This window comes from Aulonocara sp. 'chitande type north' Nkhata Bay, linkage group LG12, assembly GCF_057382095.1.
Source record: "Aulonocara sp. 'chitande type north' Nkhata Bay isolate Kocher_YH1m ecotype deep benthic linkage group LG12, A_spYH_male_GT1.1, whole genome shotgun sequence".
In the NCBI taxonomy this organism is placed as follows: Eukaryota; Metazoa; Chordata; class Actinopteri; order Cichliformes; family Cichlidae; genus Aulonocara; species Aulonocara sp. 'chitande type north' Nkhata Bay.
Window position 1 is genome coordinate 22438785 of NC_141355.1, and position 23611 is coordinate 22462395.

General features: G+C 43.6%; 1 protein-coding gene across 1 annotated transcript in view; it reads right to left on the reverse strand.

Moving 5' to 3' along the window:
• The window catches only part of smtnb (smoothelin b), a 49384-nt gene that overhangs the window by 14683 nt on the left and 11090 nt on the right, over positions 1–23611 (reverse strand). The window contains exons 3-10 of the mRNA XM_086314386.1: positions 15628–15785; positions 14094–14172; positions 13929–14007; positions 12808–12881; positions 7477–7573; positions 2716–3380; positions 1691–1742; positions 382–981 (exon numbers count right to left, since the gene is read on the reverse strand). Coding sequence (XP_086170512.1) covers positions 382–981; positions 1691–1742; positions 2716–3380; positions 7477–7573; positions 12808–12881; positions 13929–14007; positions 14094–14172; positions 15628–15785 — 1804 coding nt within the window. The remainder of the gene's footprint in view (positions 1–381; positions 982–1690; positions 1743–2715; positions 3381–7476; positions 7574–12807; positions 12882–13928; positions 14008–14093; positions 14173–15627; positions 15786–23611) is intronic.

The window sequence follows — 23611 nt, forward strand, 5'->3', positions numbered from 1 at the left end:
GTACTCCCGACATGCCCACGCTCTAACAAATACCATTCAGTGCGACCGTGCCGTTTATACACTCAGCTCTAACATCTATCCCCACTCATCCATGTGCTTCTTCAGATGCACAAAACCCCCCTTGACATTATCCCACTTGTGACATTATTCCTTCAATCTGATTACTCCTTGTAGCGGCTGATATTAATGCTGACATTTGGAAGAAAAGACATATAGTCCATTAGAAATAACGTGGGCTGCAGCTTGGCAACCTTAATGAGTCCAAACAAAAACACTAGTGTGTGGTAGCTCAGAGTAAAATCTCTACACTACACTATGTCAACCATCGCTGCTCCTGGTGACCATTTAAGGACGTAGTGAGCTCCGGGTTGATGCTCCTACCTTGCCTTTGCCCCACCAGGGCATTGGGAGTGATGCGTGGGGTCATGTGGGTGATGGGTATAATGTTGCCTCTACTGGTGGTTGATGAGGAGGAAGTGGTGGTGCGTCCATCCTTGATCTCAATGGTGAGGAAGGTCTTCATGTCTGGGTCTGCCTCTCCCTGGGTGACCTTTTCTCCAGCTGCTATCCCTGGGGTCCCGTCTTCCTTTGACTTATCGGAGGCGTGCGCATCTTTTTGAGCTGGATGTCCCATCCCACCCATGGAGCTCTGCGATTGGTCAGCTGAAGACAGAGACTTGTTAGCCACGCCTCTTGGCTGAGGCACGACCTGACTCACGGATGCAGATGCAGAGCCCACACGTGACCGTGCTGGCCTGTCTTCAGATGTGCTGAGGGATGCTGCTGAGTGTGTAAACAGCTCGGTAGCTCTGGAGACATTTGCATGGCCAGTGCTGCTGGAGAAGGAACCATTCCTCAAAGGAGTTTTCTTTAAAGATGAGACATTTGAACTCTGTTCAAGTTCTGCAAACTTGCGCATTCGATCACGAACAGAGGTGGTGCGACTTAACTGCTCCGATATAACAGCTTTCTTCTCGGGTGCTGTGAAGACAGAATGAAAGAGGGGAGTTTAAATCAAAGAAAGAGACAGCTCCGTACAGGAGAGATAAGTAACCAGGATCTCCTCCACTGCCCAGGCTGAATTTAGCACCGTTACAACTTATTGCTCTTGTAATCCCCCTCCTTCACCTCAAAAGCTTTCTACAAATCCTATTCCTCTTTTCTTTCCTCATTTTTAGCCTTTGTTCCAGCCCCATGTTTTACTTGACTTAACTTGTGCTTCACCCTCTCATTGTTCCTATATTTTTGGACTTTTCAGGGAATGTTTCTCTCACTTAGAGGTGATATGTACAACGCTCATGGTTTGGGATATCTAAGGATTAGAGTAGATGATATTTACTGGGATCATACTTACAAAGATGAAACAAGATGTGACACTTAAGAGGAAAACAAAATTATAGCACAGCTTGTAGGACATGACATGACATGAGATCTAGGAGAGAGCGCTGAAGATATGGTGCATTAACAAAATGCTCCCTTCCCAGCCGTCCATTCCTTTATGGTCAACCTAACAGCCCCTACATAATTCTCAGAACTGATCTAGCAATAATTTCAATGAGAATTTCTCCAGATATATTCAAGAAAATGTAAAGATGAATGTTTAAAGGTTTTCCTTGATAAGTATCTTAAAAAGATGATCTAGCTTGATATTGACAGGCTTTCTACTTATACATCAGAGCAGGGCTCTTACCAGAATCCCTTGTTTTGCCATAAGAGCGGGACAGGTCACTGCCCACAGTTATCTAAACACGGGAAAAAACAAAAACACGACAGAACAATTAGTACAGGAAGAAGAGGAGAGCAGAGGTCAACGGGCAGAGCGAAAAATACACATTCATGAGGACTACATGGGCGGCTCCGGGGACTCCTGACCTACACAGTCCTAAATACAGAATCGACTGGTGGTGTTTTCATTATGTAACATTGTACTCGGCATGAAGATGTGAGCATCTGTTCTTTTTTTGGCACTGTGGCCACGACGGATCCCAGAGTGTTTACATTACTGCGAGGAGCCTGAGGATCAGCTTGTATAGCACGGGGAACAATAAAAAAAAGTTTGGGGCCAGTCTTGAGTAAACACATTAAGCGAAGCGACACGATGGCGTCATGGTCACCGTAGCCCCCCTCCCGCTCCATGTGAAGATCTTGCTTTTAACAGTTTAACAGAGTCAGTGCAGAAAAACAGAGAGAGAGGGAATGTTTGGCCTTTAACGCTGTGTACTCCTCTCTGACACCAGGTGAGGCCGAAGCGCCGCTGAGGTGAAACAGAGACAAGTCAGGTGCACAGTTTGTTTGTGTAACCAAGTAACAAAAGTCAAACAACATCCAGCGGGAGTTCGAAGTGGAGTGTTTATGGATGCCGATGTGACCTGGGTGTCACTGAACAATGAAGTGTCGGCTTTCGTGTCAAGAATAATGACGTGGAAGGAAAGAAAAAAGGAGCGCTCGGACGGTTTGTGCGCTTCAGTTTGGCTACGCAGCTCAGCACCCCACTCTAGTGGCGCAGTCACGATATACGGCGTGTGTCGCTCAGTGTTCAGCGGGCTCAAAGAGACAGACAGCTGACAAATGCACCACAAAGCATTCATGTAAGACTCCAGGACAGCCTGAGTACAAGACAGAGTAGCTTAAAAAGGTGCAAAAACATGGATTACTTAATTTAAGTTGTTAATTCATGAATATGACTGAATCCTGAAGCACACACACACACTCCACCTTTTGCCTCTGGATGTCAGTTTTCCCGCTGAGCAGGCCATTTACGGGATCTCTCCGAGATAAAACCGCCCCATCAGGCTCCTGCTGGTTAGACTCAGCTTGGGTGCCGGCTGAACCTCGGCTTCTGCTGTCAGTTTCTGAATCTGTGCTGCAAGTCGATTCACTCCCGGCTACCTCCGCCTCCTCCGATGGCGCCCGCTCCTCTGAGGACATGCTCGCACTCTGATCAGATGTGCCAGAGACCGTCCGCTTCCTTGACAACAGGCCGATGCTGTCTGAAGTCTCGGAGCCCAGACGGGGTCTGACGCATGAATCCGAGACATCTGAGCCCACTCTCTGTCTGGCACAGGACTGGGAGTTGATGCTTCTGTCTGATGCCCCGGAGTTCAGCCGACCACGCTGGGAGGAACTCTGGCTCTTGTCTGAGGCTCCAGAGTCCAGCCGGGCTCTGTAAGCTGAGCCCAGACCTTTCTCTGAGGCCACAGAATCCAGATTGGGCTTGGAAAGCATCGAGGCTGTGCTAAGATCGGAGGAGTCTGACCTCTGACAGTGAGACATAACCAGGTCGGCCTCCTTGGTCACAGCTTCTCGCTGAGGCTGGATCAACAGAGGTCCATCATCCTTTACCAGGTGATCCAGAACCAACACCATCCCTGAGTTGGAACCTGCTATAAAAAACACAAATGAAATATATGAAGTAACTTTCTGTACCATTCAAGTTTTCTCTTCTGTAAAAACACATTTTCATGTTACCTAGATTCTTCTTGTATTACTAGTACACTAGAGGGCAATGGAAGAAGTAGATGGGTATGTTGGAGACTTAAATGAAATCTTTCCACAACACTGGGGCCCCAGAAAGGCCAGGCTAGAAAATACACTCAGGATCACAGGGCAGGCATGTGGAGACATGAAGGGATGTAGACATTTCCTCCAGACTGGCCTCAAGTTCCTGAGTGAGATTTGCAACTGGGCCGGTGAATGTGCGTCAAGTAGGAAGAAGGCTTTCCACGAGTGTGGAAAGCGATCATGTGGCACAGTTATATCTGGGACACGATTAAAAAAAAGGAGTCAGGGAGAGAGTGGGTTAAAAAGAGAGACGAACAGGAAACCACACTCCAAACATCACAGCCCTGCCCGCATCCTCCCCCCTGCGACAAGCATCTACCTCCAACACCCCACCATGCTGCTATATGAATATCTGAGGTTATGCACACACACCGCAGATAAGAAAAACAGAGAAAACCAAGATGTGTATCCACTTCCTACAGCACATGTACAAAGAAAGACCTAAAAACACTTCTGACTGACCTTAGTTTGCACCAGCTTGGCAACCAAATGGAGTTCACCAAGTATGCATGTCTGTCATTTACTAACCAAATCAAAGAGGGACTCCAGTCTGACCGGAGGCAGCCGACAGTCTCTTTCAACTTTCGAGCAGATGTAATCACGGCTGAGCATTCACAGCTTCACCAAGCATAGCTGACCTTTATCGGCTCATTACTGCTTTGTAGATTCTGCACAATAAGTTTATTAATAATAGTTTATCGCTTTTAAAGCAATTTCCCAAAATAATCCTGTGAATTGTTTCAGATATGAGAGAAGCTAAAAATGGCAGCAAGCTGTTGATTAAACAGACCGAATGCTTATGTAATACAGCCTGAATAGAAAACGTGATCGGGACACACAATTAGGACAATAATGGTCCGCTACACAGTAGTGTCTATAGCTCGCAATGCACTCAACCAAAGCTCAATTACTGGTCTTTAATAAGTGTAATAACCGAGGTGAGAGCCAGCACACGCGCGCGCGCACACACACACACACGCACACACAGCTGCTCTCCAGCAAACTCACATTATTGTTCACGTCGTTGCCGTTGGGAAGCTGTCGTATCTATTGTGTGGCCATTTCTGGGAAAATCCCCACTGCTACTGCATAATGAGAGGCTTGCATTTTTTTTATATATATTTCAAAATAGCAACAAAACGCTACAGCCTTCTGCCAGTATATATACGGAGCACAAACAAAGGACAACCAAGAGCTTTCTTTATACTGCTTTGACAGTGAAGCAATGACCCCAGAGGAAGCCTGCCCAGTATTTGTGCTGGCTGTAAAGGGGTCAACACGAGTTCGTTTCAGCTGCTCATGAGCAGTTCCATGGTTTAATCAAACCTTAAATTTGTTGTAACAGGCTGGGCACAGGCTTCTGTAGCAAGGTGATGAAGGCAACAGTTAGCCCTGTTAGCCACAAAGTATTTTAAAAGAAGTTGTTATATTAGATGTAAACACAATATTAACCCCATTGTAGATTTGGAGCCATGCCAGCAGCTCTGGACTTTCATTATTAGTATTTTTTATTCAATTTGACAACTCATACAATACACAGTAATACAATATGATTTGATATTTTACTCAAATCTACAAGTTTAACCTCACCGTGGTGAAAAAAAAAGGAAAAAGAAAAGAAACAGTCTGGATTACTAGAGTCTGAATGATTCATCCTCAGGAACAATGAATGTCTGTCCGTGCATGTAGTTGCTGTTGAAACTTTTCAGTGGCAACCAAATGGAAGAGCAACACTGACAGAGAGGTTAAAAAAAACAAAAACGTACGTAATCTTTCAATGATCCGACCTGTGGTGGGATTAAGCAACTTGTTTTTAGAGCTAGTACACGCTTGTGCTACGGTACTGCGGGGTCTGTGTTATTAGGTGGTTGCTAGGAACCGTGATTAGGTCATATCACGCATCATTAAAGCTTTGTGGATATAAATTAGATGTTATTGTTGCAAAATGAGATGATGCTTTCATAATTTGTTACTTTTTTTTTTCTTTTCTTTTTTTCTTTTTTGTTACGTTGGCAGGTGGTTGCCAGGCAACATAATAAGATCTAATATAGGGGGCCTAAGATATACCTGTGTGCCAATTCTGGTTGCTCAGCTTGTGATTGTGTAAAGAGATTTCATGTGTTATAGCAATATTTGCACTGGTGCTGTGACACTATGGTTAATCAGCGATTTGTTGGTTTAGACCAAAGACTATAGCGAATGACAGGGGACTTGTACTTATACTAATAGCTAGACAAATCACCTGGCCACTTGTGCCTTTGAGCATGTCCATTCTTTCTAATGATCAGCAGCGAGGAATTCACTTGTTTGCAAACAAAATCCGTGAAACTGTGTGTGTACTGTATACAGACCACAAAATCCTGAGGAGTTAGTGGTCTCAGCTGTTAGCTTCACGTACTATTGAATAGCAAATGACGCTCTTTTTGCAAATTATGACCCAAATAGAGTCAAAAGGATAATATTTTTGTGCAAAACCTTTAGATTAATAAGTTACTGTATGGGGATCACTTTCTCAGTCTGAACTACCCCTATCCCACATCACCTCCAAAACGATCAGCTCAAAGCTTTAAAATTGCATAAGATACGTTCAAAGGAACTCGCTCTCCCCTGAGAACTTAAAGCATTGAGAAACTCTTGAAATCATAACCTTACCGGTATAGTGACACATGGTCACTGACGTAAGCATGTAAATATAAGCTTCTTCTTTGTATGTGAAACGCGGAATTATGCGTTTATGCTCAGGGCTTAAGACGACCACACCTTCAGGAACCACATGCCCACCCTGCCTACACTGTATTACACCAACCACAAATGTCCCATGTCTTTGTTGATCCATTTTAAAAAAGCTCCCTTTCCTCTTTACATTTCTATGGTGGTCTTTTTTTTTTATTGACCCTAGCTTCACCCTGGCTTAAATTGTAAGGCACAGCTAAATGCAGAACAGTGGGGAGTTTCACGGCCACGTAAAGGAGGCTTCAGTTCTGTTCTGGTATCAGCTTTATTTAGCAGAGGTGTGGTTGCTGGGTTTCCCTCTGTTGCTTCCCAGAACCCCATCACCAACCCCTCATCCATGTGAAGGACACCAAGAGCCAAGCCCATGGCTGACCAGGCCACACAGAATGACATTATGACTATGAGCCTTGGGCCAACCTCCAGTTAGCCAAATGTGTGCTGAAATCAGCTAAGGATGGCCAAAGTTAAATTTGGTCTTAAGTTATACAAAGTGGATGTTATACGTGGTCATTGGGATAAAAAAAAAAAAAAGAAGTAAAAATGACAAAAAACACAAACAGGCTTGCAACAAGACTTCAATCACTTTTACACGTTTTACAAGCTGCTCGTGTTAGCTCTGCAAGTGTTGCTGCAAATGTAGCACACTTGTTTCCTCTTAAAGGCATGAACTGACATTACTTTATTGATGGCTGGACTGACAGAGTGGCTAATGAAATTACTTTACACTTAAAAAAAGAAAAAGTAAAGGACGTGTAGCCAAAGAGATTTAGTCGTGGCTGTGAGTTACCCCAAACACTTAATAAAGTTAGATGAAGGAGCATAAAAAGGCTGAACTAACATGACCTCCCGACGACCACCTCATGAGGAGAATGGCTCCTTTGGCCAACTATTTTAACAGGCGCTCCAGAGGAAAAGGCATCAAGAGAGGCGTATGCATTTACACATACGTGTAACAGAGGTGACCAGTGTTGGTTTTGTGTTGATATTGCCTGACTAAACTTGACCTTTAGGGCATGTTTACAGTATATACAAACTTCTATATGGCAGTGATCCCTAAGTGTGACAGAAGTAATATCCTGCAAGCGTGAGGTTGTGCAGCTTCTCTTTTTTTCTTATGAAAAACAAACCATAAAACGGTGAAAATTTCCCTCTCTTTTGAAGAGTACTCGCATTCATTCTCACCTATTCTCTGTTGCTCTCTGTTTTGTTGTGTCTGCTGGCTGCTTAACTCCCAGATCTGAGATCGGATACGCTCACTGCGGCTCTCCTTCTCAGTCTCCTGTGAAAAAAAAAGAAGAAAAGAATAACATGTGCTTAGTGATCTTCAATTCAGCTGCAAAAAGCAAAGCTGCACTCAACTGAGCTGAAATTCTCAAAAGGCTCAATGCGTTCAGCCATTGCTCCGAGCAGCAGGCAGCCACTCCTCCGATCAAAACCAGAATGAAAGATCAGTTACTGTCGTAGGTCTGAGGTTAGCTGGTGATCACAACTGTCTTTTGTTTGAGGTCGAGGTCAAATGCTCGAGGCGTTGAGCATGGATGAGCAACACAGCTTGGCCAGCTGGAAAAGTAAGGATGTTTACTTTAGATTGTGTATGGCTGAGAAAGAGAGAGAGGCGCCCTGAGTGGCTAAAAAGCAAACATGTGCATTCACCACCTGGTTTACTGCTATATTAGGCCCATGATTTGACCATCTTTAGATTACCTCAGCACTTTAACCAATGCAGGAGGTCACGGGGAGGAGGCGGCAGCATTTTGGATTGAAGAAAAGAAACAGGAGAGAGAGAACAGAGAGCGAAAGATGTGGATGCCGACACTACTGTTGGGCCTCTGGTGCTTGACCTTGAGCTACTCCACGGGAAAATCAGCTGCACAAATAGGGCTTCTCTGAGCGCACACACACACACACACACACACACACACACAGTCTTCAAATCACCAACAAACATACTCTTAACTCAAACTTCTGGAGACTTAAACTTTTCTACTAAAGGGCAAAATTGTCTTGTGTGGAGCTTCAGGTGTTGCTCGTCACTCAGCAGCTCATTTGAAATGATGAATGACATCACAGCGCAAAAATCACTTTAAAAGGAGGCATCTGGGTTAAGAATAGCACAACAAATGCTGGGGTGGATCCTGAAAAAACATACAATACATGAAAATATAATACTTAAACCAGATTTACAGCCTACTATTACTGCCAAATGCTCCTTAAACACATTCACTATCTCTCAGGCATGGAAAGAAAGTGCACACACCCAACCGCACAATCAGTTCCCCATGTGTAAACTATGTTATTCAAGACAAAAGGCTGGCCTGGTTGTTAACAGCAGAAGCAGAGTGAAAATCCTACAAATCACACCTTTGGTGTTTTAAATGGAATTTAATCAGTGCAATGTGTGATCCGTGCAGACAGAGGACCAACCACAAAGCCTGCTCCAAGTCAAACACAAGCAAGAGGCAAGAAAGAAACCCGACAGCTTTATGCTCTCTTGACTGTGACCTTCCCCTCCTTGAGCAGATCACAGGAGATAGTGGCTTGAAAGCAGAGGAGAAAATGTGATGAGACGCAGGCAAAAGGTGAATGTGGAAAATGCACAGCTCGGGTTGGGACACATGATTACATTTTGTTGCTAAAATAAGCCAAAAGGGGAGTTGAATTCCTAAATGTGATATTATAACAGTATAAATCTACGTAGCAGGTGCCCTGATGTCACTTTTTCCAGGTTTCCATATGGAGCTAAAAGCAGAGCACAGACTCAGGGGCTCGAGAAAAAGGTTTTCTGAGCTTTTCTAGACAACAATAAATGTCACCTATACACTGCGGCAAGCCACAGAAACATAGCAGAATGCTCCTATAATGAGTCATTAAAGCGTCTGATGGTTTTGCAGGGCACAAACAGTCTCCTGTAATGAAGGCACTATGGTGCACTGAGGCGAGAGGATGCTCGCATCCTGAGCGCAGTCACCCAATCAAAGAGTCGCAGGGGGAGATAATTGTGTTCGAGCAACAAACACAATTAAAGAGAACAAGCCTTCCCTCACGTGCTCACCCCCCTCACCCTCTGCTGCTCCTACCGGGCCTCAGACAGACAGCCGTCATTTAAAACTCCCACTAAACCACAGGGAACATATTTCTCACAGACAGCGAGGCTGAGTGAAAAAAAAGGGGAAGATAAAGTGGAAATAGAGATCGAGACCAGAGTACAGGACCTGCTGCCAGCCGCCATGCTATCATTAGCGGCTTCGCTCTGGCCCTGATGGCTGGGACCTGACAGAGGGGAACCAACACCGACACCCTGTCGCTCCAGCCAATTGTCCCATACGGCCTCAAGCGCCTGTTTGTGTCAGACTATAATTGCAAAATCTCAACCTCGTAAACAGAAAAACAACTGTCCTCTCCCGTGACCGCAGCGAGGCGTGGGCCATCTGGACTCCTCTGAACCCTCAACTCCACAAAAAACAACAATGAGAGCTCAGAATGAGACACAAGCACCTCTTCTACCAACCAGCTCACACAAGTGAGCTCAACTGTGGATTAACACGCCGGGTTTTAATCCATAGTTGGATTAAATGACGGGGTTTAACTTCCAGTTTTCCGTGGAAGTTAAATCCATCACTCCACTGGTGAGGTCAGACCCATTTGAGGGTCTTCCATGCCGCTACGTGGAAGAAGAAGAAGAAAAGAAGAAGGAACCTGGCGGCTCACTTTCCATTACGGCAGCCTGAGGAACCACACGCTCGGCTAACCTCCAACAAATGAAATACAATATCTGGAATGAAGCAGGAATCATCTCTGCATCACATATACACTCAGTCTGGAGTGAGGAAACCCGCAGAAGTCGTCAGACCAGAGTCTCATTCCCATTTTTACTTACTGCAGATCAGCACATGCCAGTCTAAGCTTTCCTTCTGGTCTTTTTTAGACTTTTCCTCCTACAGGACGCTTTCACAATTTACCGCTAAGAAGTCTGCTAAACCCTCTCTATTGCACATACTGGGGCTTGTTTTTGACAACTAAGGTTCCTTATTGTAGCAATTTTATGATTAAACAACAAACCAACAAGCAGCCTGTCTGAACTGAACACGCCTAGATAGTAAGCGAACCTGCAAACTTTCAAAGTTTAGTTTAATAAATCCATTTTAAAATCCAGCATTAAATATTACAGTTTCTGTTAAACTTGTTAAACAACACTTTGACTATTTGAATGGATCTTCATGCAAAACGTGAAAACTTTCAGCTGTAGTTAGTCTACCTGTTGGCTAAAATGCGCACCGAGCGATCTAAGTGAGCAATAAACCATTAAGTACACATACCTGAAATGTAAACACAGAGGCAGGCACATCCCATTCTCCGCTCAGAAAGAAATGAGCACAGACTGACGAGGAAAGATATTTACATGCCTTTTCAGGACAAGGAAAAAAACAAAACAAAACAAAGGTTAAGAAAATGAGAGGCGTGTTTAGCCTGCGATAAAATCAGAGTGACATTTACCTTCTCTTCACGCGACTGACTGCCTCTCTCTCTCCCTCTCTATCAGCAGCAACCCTCTTGGAGTCAGGACGTCCACTATTCTGACGCTCTGCTCCCGCAGCCACATCATACACACCCACGCACAAACATTTACACCACCACAAACACCACACACATACACATATAATACCAAGAAGCCACTCCCTTGACTTCCCCTCCCTCCCATTCTGTCTCCAGAGGGATCTGACCCCCACCACACTCAGACTCACGGACACTTTTACAGGTTAATGGGTTGCCTGGTTGACACATTAACTTCTGACACACTCTGCTCTCGTTTTGACTTCTTTTTTGGGGAGTTGTGCTCTTCAAAAAAACAAAAAACACAATTTAAATATTTTGTGCCTTTATGTGTTGCAATAATCAAAAGGACCCTTTCTGTGTGCTGACATTTTTTTCTGCTACATACATATAATTAAAGTTTCCACGTGGTTACTAGAAAATGGGCAAAAGGAAACTTTAAGTGTACCTCAGCTACCCGCGCATGTGAGCATTAGAAACATTAAATTCTAAATGCGATCGGAATCTAGCATAAATACAGACAAACAGCCGTATTAACCTACTAATTAAACACCTTCGTTCATCATTTTGTATACAGGCAACTTCTTGAGTCCGGGCTCACATACACATACTGCATGCCGCTTGTGCCTGCGTGCTGCTTTTCAGGCCTATCTAAGACCATCTTCAACGGAACAATTGTAAGAGGCTCAAAGAGATCCGACGCTGTGATGTGACTGGAAGGAGCCCTGCTGCTGCTGCTGTTGCTGGCTGATGTTTTTTTTGGCCCACATTCCCATTTCAGTACAGACTTTTAAGACTGCCGGGGCACAGCTGGTGGGCCGTCTGTCTGTCCATCCTTCCGAATTCAACCCCCGACCTCCGCATTTTCCCACTCCCCCTCCTCGTCCATCCTCACAATTTCACCAACGTACTGTTCAGCTGTCTTGAAGGAAGTGAGGTAAAATAGGCTTGAGTGATAGGGCATCCTGTTACGCCAACATGCCATCATCACTTCCTAGCTGAGGAGAACACACACACACACAGGAATGCAAGCAAAGCACAGGCTCCAGCAGACAATGGGACTGATACTAAAAGCCTTTCATTTCTCCCCCTTTGCATCTCTGTGGTGGGAAAAACAAGTGCTTTTAAATGAAACACCAGAACTCTGAAAAGGTGAGTGACTGTATTTTTCCCCTCTTTAAAAGCACAGATATGGGAGGTGGTCTCATCACTCAGGGACTTAGTCTTAAGAGCAGTGGCTGCATACAAAATGAATTTTCCCTATAGAAATCCTATCCACTGGAAAGAGAGCTTTTATCAAGAAACTGATCACTGACAGCGGATAACCTAACGTCTCCTCCTGTAAGGCTCCGCTGCTCAGCCACAAGAGGGCACACCAGCTGTGAGGGACCTCTGAGACAAGGCCGAATACTCCAGCTAAAAGTAGTTGTCCGACAGATGTAACAGAAATCTTAAGAAATCCATACTTTAAAACTTTTTTTTTCTTCAAAAATGAGACAGGCTTTTCAGTTACATGTGTGTGAAATGACAGCACCTGGGAGACTCTCCCTGTCAAAAACAATTTTCCGCCCTCACACCAAAGTCAAAGCACATTTTATCATTTTCCTCGGTTTGGTCGAACCTGAATAGGAATATGTGACAAACACATTCCTCCCTCTGTGGCGCCTCAGGCATGTGTTTTTTTGTTTTGTGTGCAGCTATATTCCCGCTCCGGTAAGTGACTCAAGTCTCATTGTTTGTTGTTTTGTGCATTCTTCACTGCGGCAGCAGAGAAACCTCGGTGGTCACTGCTGCCATGCAACAGAACGTGACACCCGTAAATGCATAGATGATTTTTGTAAATGGAAGTTGACACCAGACGGTTTACCCGTCAGATATAAGTGAGATGTCAGGACTGCACCAGCACAGCGCTGTGACATTTAATCGTTCTTCTTCCCACTCCAGTAACTCTGCAGTACTCACCCCAGTTCCCATGCTGCTCTGGGACTGCACACCCTCAGGCTCCAAGCCAGAAGTCTTCCCCCTCTCCACGACCACTAACAAACAGGGGCACACAATAGAAATACAGTACAGGAATATTTAGAGCAAAGTAGATACCTTCTCATAATCTCATCTCATGTTAACATTCTGGTCATGTGTGATTTTAAAAGAAGAGGAAACACAGGGGGACACAAGTTAAATTGAAAATGGGTTGCTTTTTTGTGTGCGTGTATCACCCTGTACATACAGCCTCCTACGTGCAGTTCAATGTTCACACGGGCCAGACAGCACTTAGGCATGACAGGAATCCCCTATCTGACCCAGCATCGTAGATCTGCCCTAGTAACTATGGCACTGAGCGCTCACACGTGAACATACTTTATGGCCAAGACAATGATAAGGCCAACTTACTTTTACTTTCACGTTCCACAATGAATAGCTAAGTTCATTTCTTTACCTTTAATTCTAGCACCCTCTTCTGGATGTGCACATGGTGCCTGGATGGCTCTTGAAGTATTGATGTCCAAGTGCTACAATGATGGATGCTGTAGCACATGGAATCAGTGAATGTGCAAGATAACTCTAAGCCAAAAGCGCATGCACGAGACTATGCAAACGGCTTGATTTTTAGGCAGTTTTTCAGCCTAGTTAGTGCCGTTGCCTCACAGCAAGAAGGTCCTGGGTTCAAATCCACCATCTGGCCGAGGTCTTTCTATGTGCATGTGTTTGCATGTTCTCCCTGTCTATTGTTGCACCAAGGCCCAGTATGAGAGAACCAGGGATTATTTCATAACAATGTAATAATTTTCATCTGTAAATGAGCAATAATTAGTCCATCTCTGGAATTTCTTCCTCTCTGCATCCTCATCAAACCAATTTACATCTTTTGCAACAAACCGCAAACATCTGAAGACTTGAAATTCTGACATATTTCCCTCTGGTGCATTTCTCTCTAATTACACTGGTGCAAATTATAGCTTGGTTAAACTGTTTGAGATGCCACCGTGGCATGAAGACTGCAACACCCTAATTTGATTTGTCATTATAAGACAAGATGTTTCTGATTCCGCTCCGTCAGACAAGTGTTACTGGATCCCACTCACCCTGCTGCTGCTCCTCTTGAACTTGCCGAATGGCCGCTCGGATCATTCTCCTCTCCTTGAACTCGCTGGCTGCGTTGAGCTATGAGCAAACACACGCAAAAGCTCAGTGAAACTACAAAGTGATGTGAGACGTTAGCATTACTGATATTACGATACGATATTCACCATTTGCTGAAGCTCGTCGATGTCCCGGATTGATTGCAGTTTCTGTTTCAGCCCATCCAAGTTCTCGTTGGATTCTGACCTGAGAAAGAAACGCAAAGACATTTTAATGGATCTTCAACTAGTCCCCACTCACCATGAAACAAACTAGAAAGCCTAATAGTTTAAAATATCAGACTGTAAAACTTTGGCTCCTCTGACTCTAATCTGAAGCTTCTGCCCATATATTACAGGCAGCTGAAGGTAATTTGAAAGATAAAGGACGGTTTTCTTGGCAGAGAGAAAACCCAGAGGGAACACTCCCAAATCGAGCATGGAAGAAGTGATATTACGACATGACAGATTTGACAGCCAATGACATTCCCCCCCACCCCTAAAAAAAAAGCTGCATTTATTTTCCCTTTTTCAGCCTCATATTCTCCATTTCACTCCTTGCTTTTATGGTGGTTTCTATTACTCACATACTCATTATCCTCGCTTCTCTCCGCTCTTTGGCATTAAAAAGATGCGCAGCAATGCCGGAGTGGAATACTTCACATTCCACCACTGTGAGGCACGGGACAATGGCCTTTCCTCCTACTCCATTTCTATCCCACTTTCAGATGGGTTTCTGTGTCCTGGCATATGAATACGTGCATGCATGTGCAAAAGCATGCTTTCTTTAGCAGCTTCACTGAGGCACCTCCTGTGTTATTGTAACGCAAGTCATTCGAGAGCAGCACTGAATGGAAACAATCAGGGCCCCGTCACCACTCTTATATTAGGATTCGGCGATGGAGGAGGAGAGTGGCGGCTGATTCTGTGCGTCTGCTTCTTATCCAATAATGTCACTTCTTCCCTTTACTCCAGAACAGATGATGGGATTGTGGTGCAGTCTTGAACTTTAATGAAAACCTATAAAATATGTCGCAGATCACGTGGAACTTGGGATTTTTCTCAAATCATCCACACTTTGAGTTCCTGCTTGATTCTTGTTCCTTATTGTCTTTATTTAGCAAACGATTCGACCTTTTTCCCCCCTTTTGTCATCTGAAAGAAACTTGTTTCAATTTTGCTGTAAATTTGTTTGCTTTTCATTTTTAATTCTCTAGTCGGTCATTACTGGAGAGATTTCAAGAGATAATATTTTAATTTTACTCGGGTTTACCAGAATCTGTGCTATGTTTATGGCAACATAAAGTGATTCAAATAAGTAACCCATTAGTCCACGCTGCTTAGCTGGACGACAGGTGCTGGAAAGTCTCTGAAAGGTAAATAATCAAACAGACTGCGATAGCTGATCTACGTTAATGTGACACATGACGGTGTGGGATATTTGAAAGTGAAAGTATTTATTGTAAAACAGCCACACTAGGTGGAAATTTTAGGGATGGGAAACTTTACTGTTGCAGTTTTCTCTCTCCTGTGATTTGCTAACTTGACTTTTCCAGAGCTTTCCCAGTGGAGTTGAAGATTGTTTTTTCAGCATTTCCAGTTCACCTGGCCTAGTAAACTGTCATCAGCACAGACATCTGTGTGTCTGTGTGTGCAGCTTCACCTGTGCTGGTTCTCCTTGTCCTCCTGCTGATTGAGGCGTGTGGGTCGAAATCTCTTGCTAGCCAGAGCTGCCTCCATGTCCTCAATCTCCCTCCTCCTCAGCTCCCGGATGGCTGAACGGATGCAGCGCCTCTCGTCCAGATCCACAGTTCCATCCAGCTGCAGACACCATAATAAAAGACAAACAGAATAAAGTGCATGAAGGATGGAGGCTGCACAGAGCGGCAAACATTTGGCTTGCAAAGTTTAGTCTTACGTTTGCATATCTGCACATATTCACAAGTAAATACAGCGCAGAGGCTTGCTCACATTTCAGGAAATGGCCACATAGTTACATGAGAGTCTGCAGGTAAAGAGTCACAGACCTGCTGACAGTGTAAGTACAAGGTGGCGAGCAGCACTGAGCGTAACACGTAACAAAAGTAACACATTACTGCGATCACATTTTATTTCACCAGTAATGCAGTAATGTGACGTTATAGTACTAAATTTGGTAATTACATTATAGTTACAATATGTTGTTACTTTTGGTCTCAGTAATTAATCCCAGCTCTCTCACACACACACACACACACACACACACACACACACACACACACACACACACACACACACACACGAGAGACAGCGTATCCAATAAAGTTTGGGACTCAACTCAGCGATTTTTAATTATGCGAGCCTAATTGCGATTAGGTGTGACTGCGATTAGGATAATAAATGGTGTAAATGGTGTTGAGGAATGTGTTGGAAGAGCTAGAGAATTAATTGGAGAGATTTGGGATTTTTTCCATGCATTGCAGATAACTTTGGATGACACCGTTATCATTTGCTCATGCAGGCATGGTTGGCATGTAGGATAAGCTTTTCACGCAACCTTCAGCTGTTTGAAAAAATACAAATCTGGAATCATTGAACTCCAGCTCCAAGTATGTGCGCGTACTCAGTAGTATAATTAGCTTTCCCACCGATCTCATGGCTTGGTCAGACTATAGTTTGTGGTGACAAAGGTCATGGATGTATCCCTGGTAGGGCTGAGAGAGTACTGTGTACTGTGGCTCAGGAAGTGGAGTGGGTTATCTACTAATCAGAAGGTCGTTTGTTCGATCCCTGGCTCCTCTAGTTATTCTAGTTATCCTTTGGCAAAATACTGAACCCTGACTTCAGTGTGTTTTTTTTTCCAACAAGAAAAAAAATGCTTAGATGCTTCAGATGCTCCATTTAGACATTTTGAGAGTTCAAATAGAGTAGAAGTTCCCATCCATGCACTGCTGGCTTACTTTCGAACATGTAGTAAAGAGTTATAGGGTCAGTAGGGTGATGGGCGCTTTAGAGATTTGCGATGACAAGTGATCAGAGTTCACTAATGTGACGAGACAGAGCGCAGGATTAGAAATTGGCCTGGCAACAGCTGGTGCTCAGCACTAAGGATGAGAAGTGTGTTTGTCTCCCCGGGTCAACACACTACTGTGGTGTCTTACCCTGTCTCGCTGAATGGCAGCCAGACTGCAGCGGGACCCAGAAAAGTTGAATGGCCCACTTAAAACACTGAGTGAGCCATTTCATCGCTCTGAGTGGCTGTTACTTAAAAGGCACATCTTTTCCTCGAGCCAAAGAGGACTAATTAAGGTGTTCAAGTGTATATAAAAGCACACCTGCAGACAGAAACACCACTTCAACAAGACAGGCGCCTTCGTGTCAGCAACAGCCGTGAGCGCAGGGTAGAGAGAGCCCTCTCCTGTCAAACGGGAGATAAATCGCTCTTTTTTAAACAAAAAAACAAAAAAAACACAACAGCAGGAACCTGTCAACACACGCAGAGAGGAACAGCTCCTCTGGCAGGCTTTTCTTATGAATCTCATGCTCACACACTTTAAGGTTTCCCGCTGCACCGGTTAAAACCTGCAGTGTTGTGACTCAAACCTGTGTGTGCCAACTGCCTTCTTCTGAAGGGAGCTGGATGTGGTTGTTAAGCTAAGCCCCACATGCTGATGGCTTGAAAAAGGGGGTTGATGTAGCCCCACTGCTAGGCCCATGGGAGGAAGAGGAGGAGGAGGCACTTCTCACAAGAGATGAAGAGGTCCAGTGGTTTTTGAGGTTTCACAAAATATGCAGCCCAAGCTACTCCGGCTCACAGGGGCTCTTTCTTTATGCTGCAATTTGTGGAAATTCAATGTGCTGAGCTGACTGAAAAGAAAGGGTAAGAAGAGAAAGTGCTCATAAACAGCTGGAAAGAAAGGATATGAGAAAGCAGGAGATGGATAATAGGTTATAGTAAAGAAATGGAGCGTTAGGATGACAAAGAAAAACGAAGGAGAAACTAGACCTGTGCATGACTAAAAATGGGCAGATGAGAGCTGGGTGGGAAACAGTCAGTCCTCGCAAAGGTCATTCCTCACATTCCTACTGACTCACAAGAGAAAAAGAAGGCAGCGAAATACAGCAATCAGGCACTGGGTTTGTTTCTAGCCCAGCACAGAGAAACTATGACCTGGTGAGACAATGGCTGGTTTCTGATTGTGAAGCAGGAAAATGAGATCACATTCGCTCATCACTGGCCAGTGTGTCCTTCACACGCCCGTGTTACACTAACTCAAACACTCTCCCTCGAGTCATCCCTTACCACGCTGCCGGGCTCTGCGCTGAGCGAGTGTCAGGATGTGATGGTACAGCCAGTACTCTTTTCACCAAGTATCAGGGCTAACTAATTTATTTATTCATGATTTAGAGCAGCACAGCTTCAACCCTCAATTCAAAGACAGTAATGTGTGCCTAGCATTCTCTAGCAGGCTCCAATTCAGCTTAAACTTAAAACAAAAATCATGAGAAATGATTAAACAGTGTGGAGAGAATCAGAGCATGTGACTTAAATGGAGGAATTAAAGTCATTAAGAGCAGACTCGAGCACTTCGACTTGACCTGCTCTAAAAACAACTTCAAATAGTAACGTCTAACATGTACAGGGGGTTTAAACGGACCAATCAGCAGACAGATGGCTGCTGGATTGGTTGCAACATTTATTTGTTGAATTCAACTGGCCAGTGCCGCCAAAGACTGTAACCCACTTTCTCCCTTTACATATCTGCACTTCCTCGCACAGGAAAGAAATGAGCGGGCTTAACCCAGACTAATAAAACACACCTTACACCTGGATGCCTGCCAAACAAAACAGAATAACGGTCAAAGAACCAGAGACGGAAACATGCGCTTGGGTAGTAACAGAGTCCAGTTGGCGCCTCGTGACAGCGGCCTTGACAAAGAGTGAGCTGTGTCATGAGAGCGGAGAAGGGGAAAAATATCCCTCTGGTTACACGCTGACAGCATCTCACACCAGTGACCGTCCCTGCAGGCATTTTTCAAACCAGACCACAAACCTCTGGCTCACCAACTGTCACTGTGGCTCCAAACAGCGACACAGTGACCCAGAAAGAGGCCGTTACACCCAGACAGAAAACGTTGCTCGTGCCTCTAACAAGACGCATGACTCAGAAATCGCACATGACGACGTCGTCACACACGCAGAGTACATTTTTACAGAAAATGATGCAGTCACTGAGACATCAGCGCCAGATATCAGCACCTTTAATGACTGCAGACAGTCATGCTGCAGTCTGGTCTGCTGTGCTGAAAGACCTTCAAGGAAAATGCCGCCACACCTGTCAGCCTCACCTGACTCAGCCGGTGAGATCCAGGAGGAAGGAGGTGGATATGAGAGGGTGATGAGAGAACAATCCTTGCTGGGAGACAGGTATTAGAGACATTACGCCATGATATTTGTGAGGAAACAAGGAGAGAGGAGGCGAATGACAAAAGAAAGTTGCTTCACAAGGGAGTTGGTAAAAACTTGCACTTGAAGGGTGCTTTGAGTCACTTCCTGCCAAGCAGCAGCTTTCTATGGAGTCAAAACCTCAAACCTCCAAAAGACATCCGACTGAAGCAGCTCAATCAATCACAGCCAATTAGAGAGCTCCTACGGTTTACCAGTAATCCCAACCAGCTGACGACATGCTCCTGAGGACAGGAGCACCCTCTGAAGTCATCTGGTACACATGAGAGACACAGGTTTCAATAGGACTATGTTTCGGGAGGCCAATTTAATTTTAATTTGCCCGATATAGAAACTGCACCAGATGTGGTTAAAAAGGTGGGGATTTAAGGTAGTCACAATATTGGCATCAACTACATCATAAAAACTGCCCTCTGTGGGTCTTGTGCTGTCAAAACAGCTTAGGCTAGGGGAGGTGCTGTCCCACACACTCAGATTTGGTTGGCTCAAGTGGAGGCAACTTTTCTAAAACTTGAAGATGTTACCAGACAGAGTAGCTTGTGACATCTTGTCTAGTGACATCAGTTTTAATATGTAAAACTTTTTAAAAAATTAGCCAAAAAAAACCCAAACCTTTATCTTCTGTTTTTGCTTATACTTATACTTATATATACTTACTTATACTGTTTATTAACTGAGAGTGTTACATTCAAATGCCAAACATATTAGATAGGTTTGTTAGATATGTCAAAATGAACTCCTAGCATAGTCCCACACAAAGACAGGTTACTCTTTGTCCTGCATTTAATGTGCTGGAGTCTTTTCACCGTAGTTGTAGCCTGTCAATCATGGACCCACAAGACCTCCAAGGCGACTTGGCAAAAATCTGTCCACAGACAAATCAAAGCCTGCCAAAGTACTCAAAACTGCCTTTGTAGTAGTTCCCATGACCGCTGGTATTTTCAGGACTACATTTTGACATTGTGAAACATGTGAAAACATGCAGTGCTTAGACAGGATTAATATACAAATGATGTGTCAACCTCTATTCTTTTCCCAGCGTTAGATCATTGTTTGGTAATAACGCAGAGCAGTACACAGCCTCTGAATGTCTGAGCATCTTTAACAAATAGACCACTTATTATATGAAAGCTCTGGCTTTCAGACGTTTTTGTGCACTGGGTTGAATGGTAACACACAGGAGCCTTGATGGGAACATGAAACGTTGCGTGCTGAAAATTTCTTCTTTTTTTTTTAATTTTACATTTTTTAATTTGCCTGTATTTGTCAAAAAATATGATTTCTTCTGCAGCTGTATATATTTAAATATATAAGAGGTTTGCATGTACTTTACAACACTAAACTCAGGTATTACAAGTATAAAAGTTAGCTGTAAAAACTGCATTACTGTTGAACAACGCTGTGAGAAGAGGTTCACAAAAGTTGGGTCAAACGTTGCAGCTTGTTTTGTGAACCACATCATTCACACACACACACACACACACACACACACACACACACACACACACACACACACACACACACACACACACACACACACACACACACACTGCTTGTGTAAATAAGAATATATGAAGCTGAAGGAGAATCTAAAATAATAATAAATAATATATACGGAAAAGCTTGACATGGCATGCAAACGAAAAACCAAATACAGTAAATAAACAAACCAAAGGTTTTATAATTAAAAATTCTCCAAAACCAACATTTTCTTTGATTGACTCATAACAAATTAATAGGGGTCAAATTTAGTGTGAACAATATCACAAAAATGCATTTTCTGAAGAAACTGCAGTGTGAATGCTGATAGCTGAATGTCTTGAGCTCATATGACATATCTGCTGAATTTTAAGTTAAAAAATGTTGAATGAGCTGAAAAATACAGAATTTTTCACCTGAAAACAAAAGTGCAGAACTGTTGAAAGCTGACATTCACACAGAAGAAGTTGAAAAGTAGCTCACAATGTTTTAAAGTGTAAATTAGAAAAAGCTGAGTAATGAGAAAAGAAAATTCAGAGTCAGAAAACATCTGAATGAATATTAAAAGTTCATATTCATTCTGAATGACTGAAATGTGATCCCTCTACTTGGATCCACACAGTTCAAAAAGTTTACAACTCTGAGCTTTGGAAGACACACTGTTGGAAAGAGAATAACGATGGCTACGTTTTGAGGGTAAAATGATGGCTGTAGAGCAAACACTGTGGACACAGCAGCAGTTTTAAGATGAATCTTGGCAGAGTGACAAACAGAGCTCATTAAGCAGGCAGGTGTGAGCCTGGTTGCTATAGCAACTCCAGCCAGTGGCACCAGACACACACAGACAGACATGCGCCCGTCTGCTGCTGGTTTAAATAAACAGAAAAGTGAGCCCAAAACAAATGCTTCCCAAGAGAAAACTACAAGTCGTATTGACAAAATCCTTTTGCTGTGAGCGCCAGCAATGTCCAGTCTACAGAATTCTCAGTTTTCATGCCTGTGGAGTTTATTATATGGACGTGGCTATTAAAATAAACAAGAGCAAACCTGAAATTTTGCAACAGACAAAATTGATCAAAACCTGTGGGACTACATAAAGGATCAGAATTACCAGGGTCTCCCCATAAGAGAATTGAGGCCAATTTTACAAATTATCGAATGAAATGAAATCAAATATCAAATGCTCTGTACCACCTCAGTTCTTTGGGAATAGTGCATGCTGACCTCAAACCTGGAAACATAATAGTTGTGAACCGCCATGAGTCTCCCGTCAAAGTCAAAGTTATTGACTTTGGCCTAGCACGTCCTGTGTCTGTAGTGATTCCTGGTACCTGTGTGCAGACAATTTGGTATGAAGTTATGCCTCATATTCCATATAATGAAGCAATTGACATGTGGTCTCTGGGGCTGGTAGCTGTGGAACTTGCTATGGGGGTGCCCCTACCCTGGGAAAATGGATTACGATGCTTTAAAATTCAGACTGTGGCATGGCCAAAACGACCACAGCAAACAGCGCTGGACATTTAAGGCAGAAGAACAATTTCAGTATGAGACAGGATACCAATCCAACGACACTCGAAATATAACACTGCAGCATCTTGATGACCTCAAACAAGTAATCACAGTTAGAACAGGACCTGAAAGTGATACAGATTTATTGGTCAGCCTGATTAAACGGATGTTGGCCTTGGATGCAAACCAGCGCATCAAACCCTTGGAGGTTCTCAAGCATCCCTTTTTTGACCCTGGCCTGAGAGTTCCCCCTGCATTAAAATGAGAAGCAGAGGGAGACAAAAGTCTCCAGCATTGCTTCTTTGACCCCAGACAAAAGTGACAAAACCACAAGCAGGGGTTGGAAAAAGCAATCAGAAGAAGAAATCAGCAGAAATCCACTGCAAACACTTATCTACAATTCAAACCCAATACTCCTTTAAAACTGATAACAACAGCTTAAGATTTTAACAAAAAAGTAATTAAGTTGCTCCAATATTTATCACTTTGGCTTTTTTTAAAAAAAAAAAAATTATTTTCACTCCCCCCACCCCAACCAGTCGCGGCTTACAGGGAATCCTCTGATTGTTGGAGTGGCCAAATACTGTAAGGTAGGGGTCTCAAACTCCAGTCCTCAAGAGCTACTGTGTGTTATAGTAGCTCTCGAGGACTGGGGTTATAGAGACTCCTGCTCTAGGGGAACTAGCAATTCTTGTGAAAATTTAAAAAACATCCTTAAAAACAACAACAATAACAACAACCAGCAAATATGGTCTTGAACGTGGGCACAATTTTGGTGAAAATCCATTAAGTAATCACTGTTTCAAGTTCATACCAATATTCAAAGTGGAGCAGCGGACACCTTACCATGACATCAATCCTTCAATGAGACCCCAAACACCATGTTTACACTGGTAAATTGGATACAAATTAATTAAATAAACCAGCTTTAAGCATCAACTAAGTCTTGTCTGTAATTCTTTAAAAATACAGAGCTACCCTTCAGCTTCCTAGTAGACAAACTGTCATGGTACTGGGTCTGGTGACCCAGGGTTCTTATGTTTTTGAGTTGTGTTAATATTGCAGTGTCAGTCATGTTTTTTTTGTTGTTGTTGTTTTTTTTTTGTCTGTATGGGATTTGTGCTTATGTATAGTTTTTAGTCTTTAGGGTTCTGTCTCAGTTTCTTCCCTGTCTTTCCGTATTTCATGTTCCCTCTCTGTCTCTCCAGTC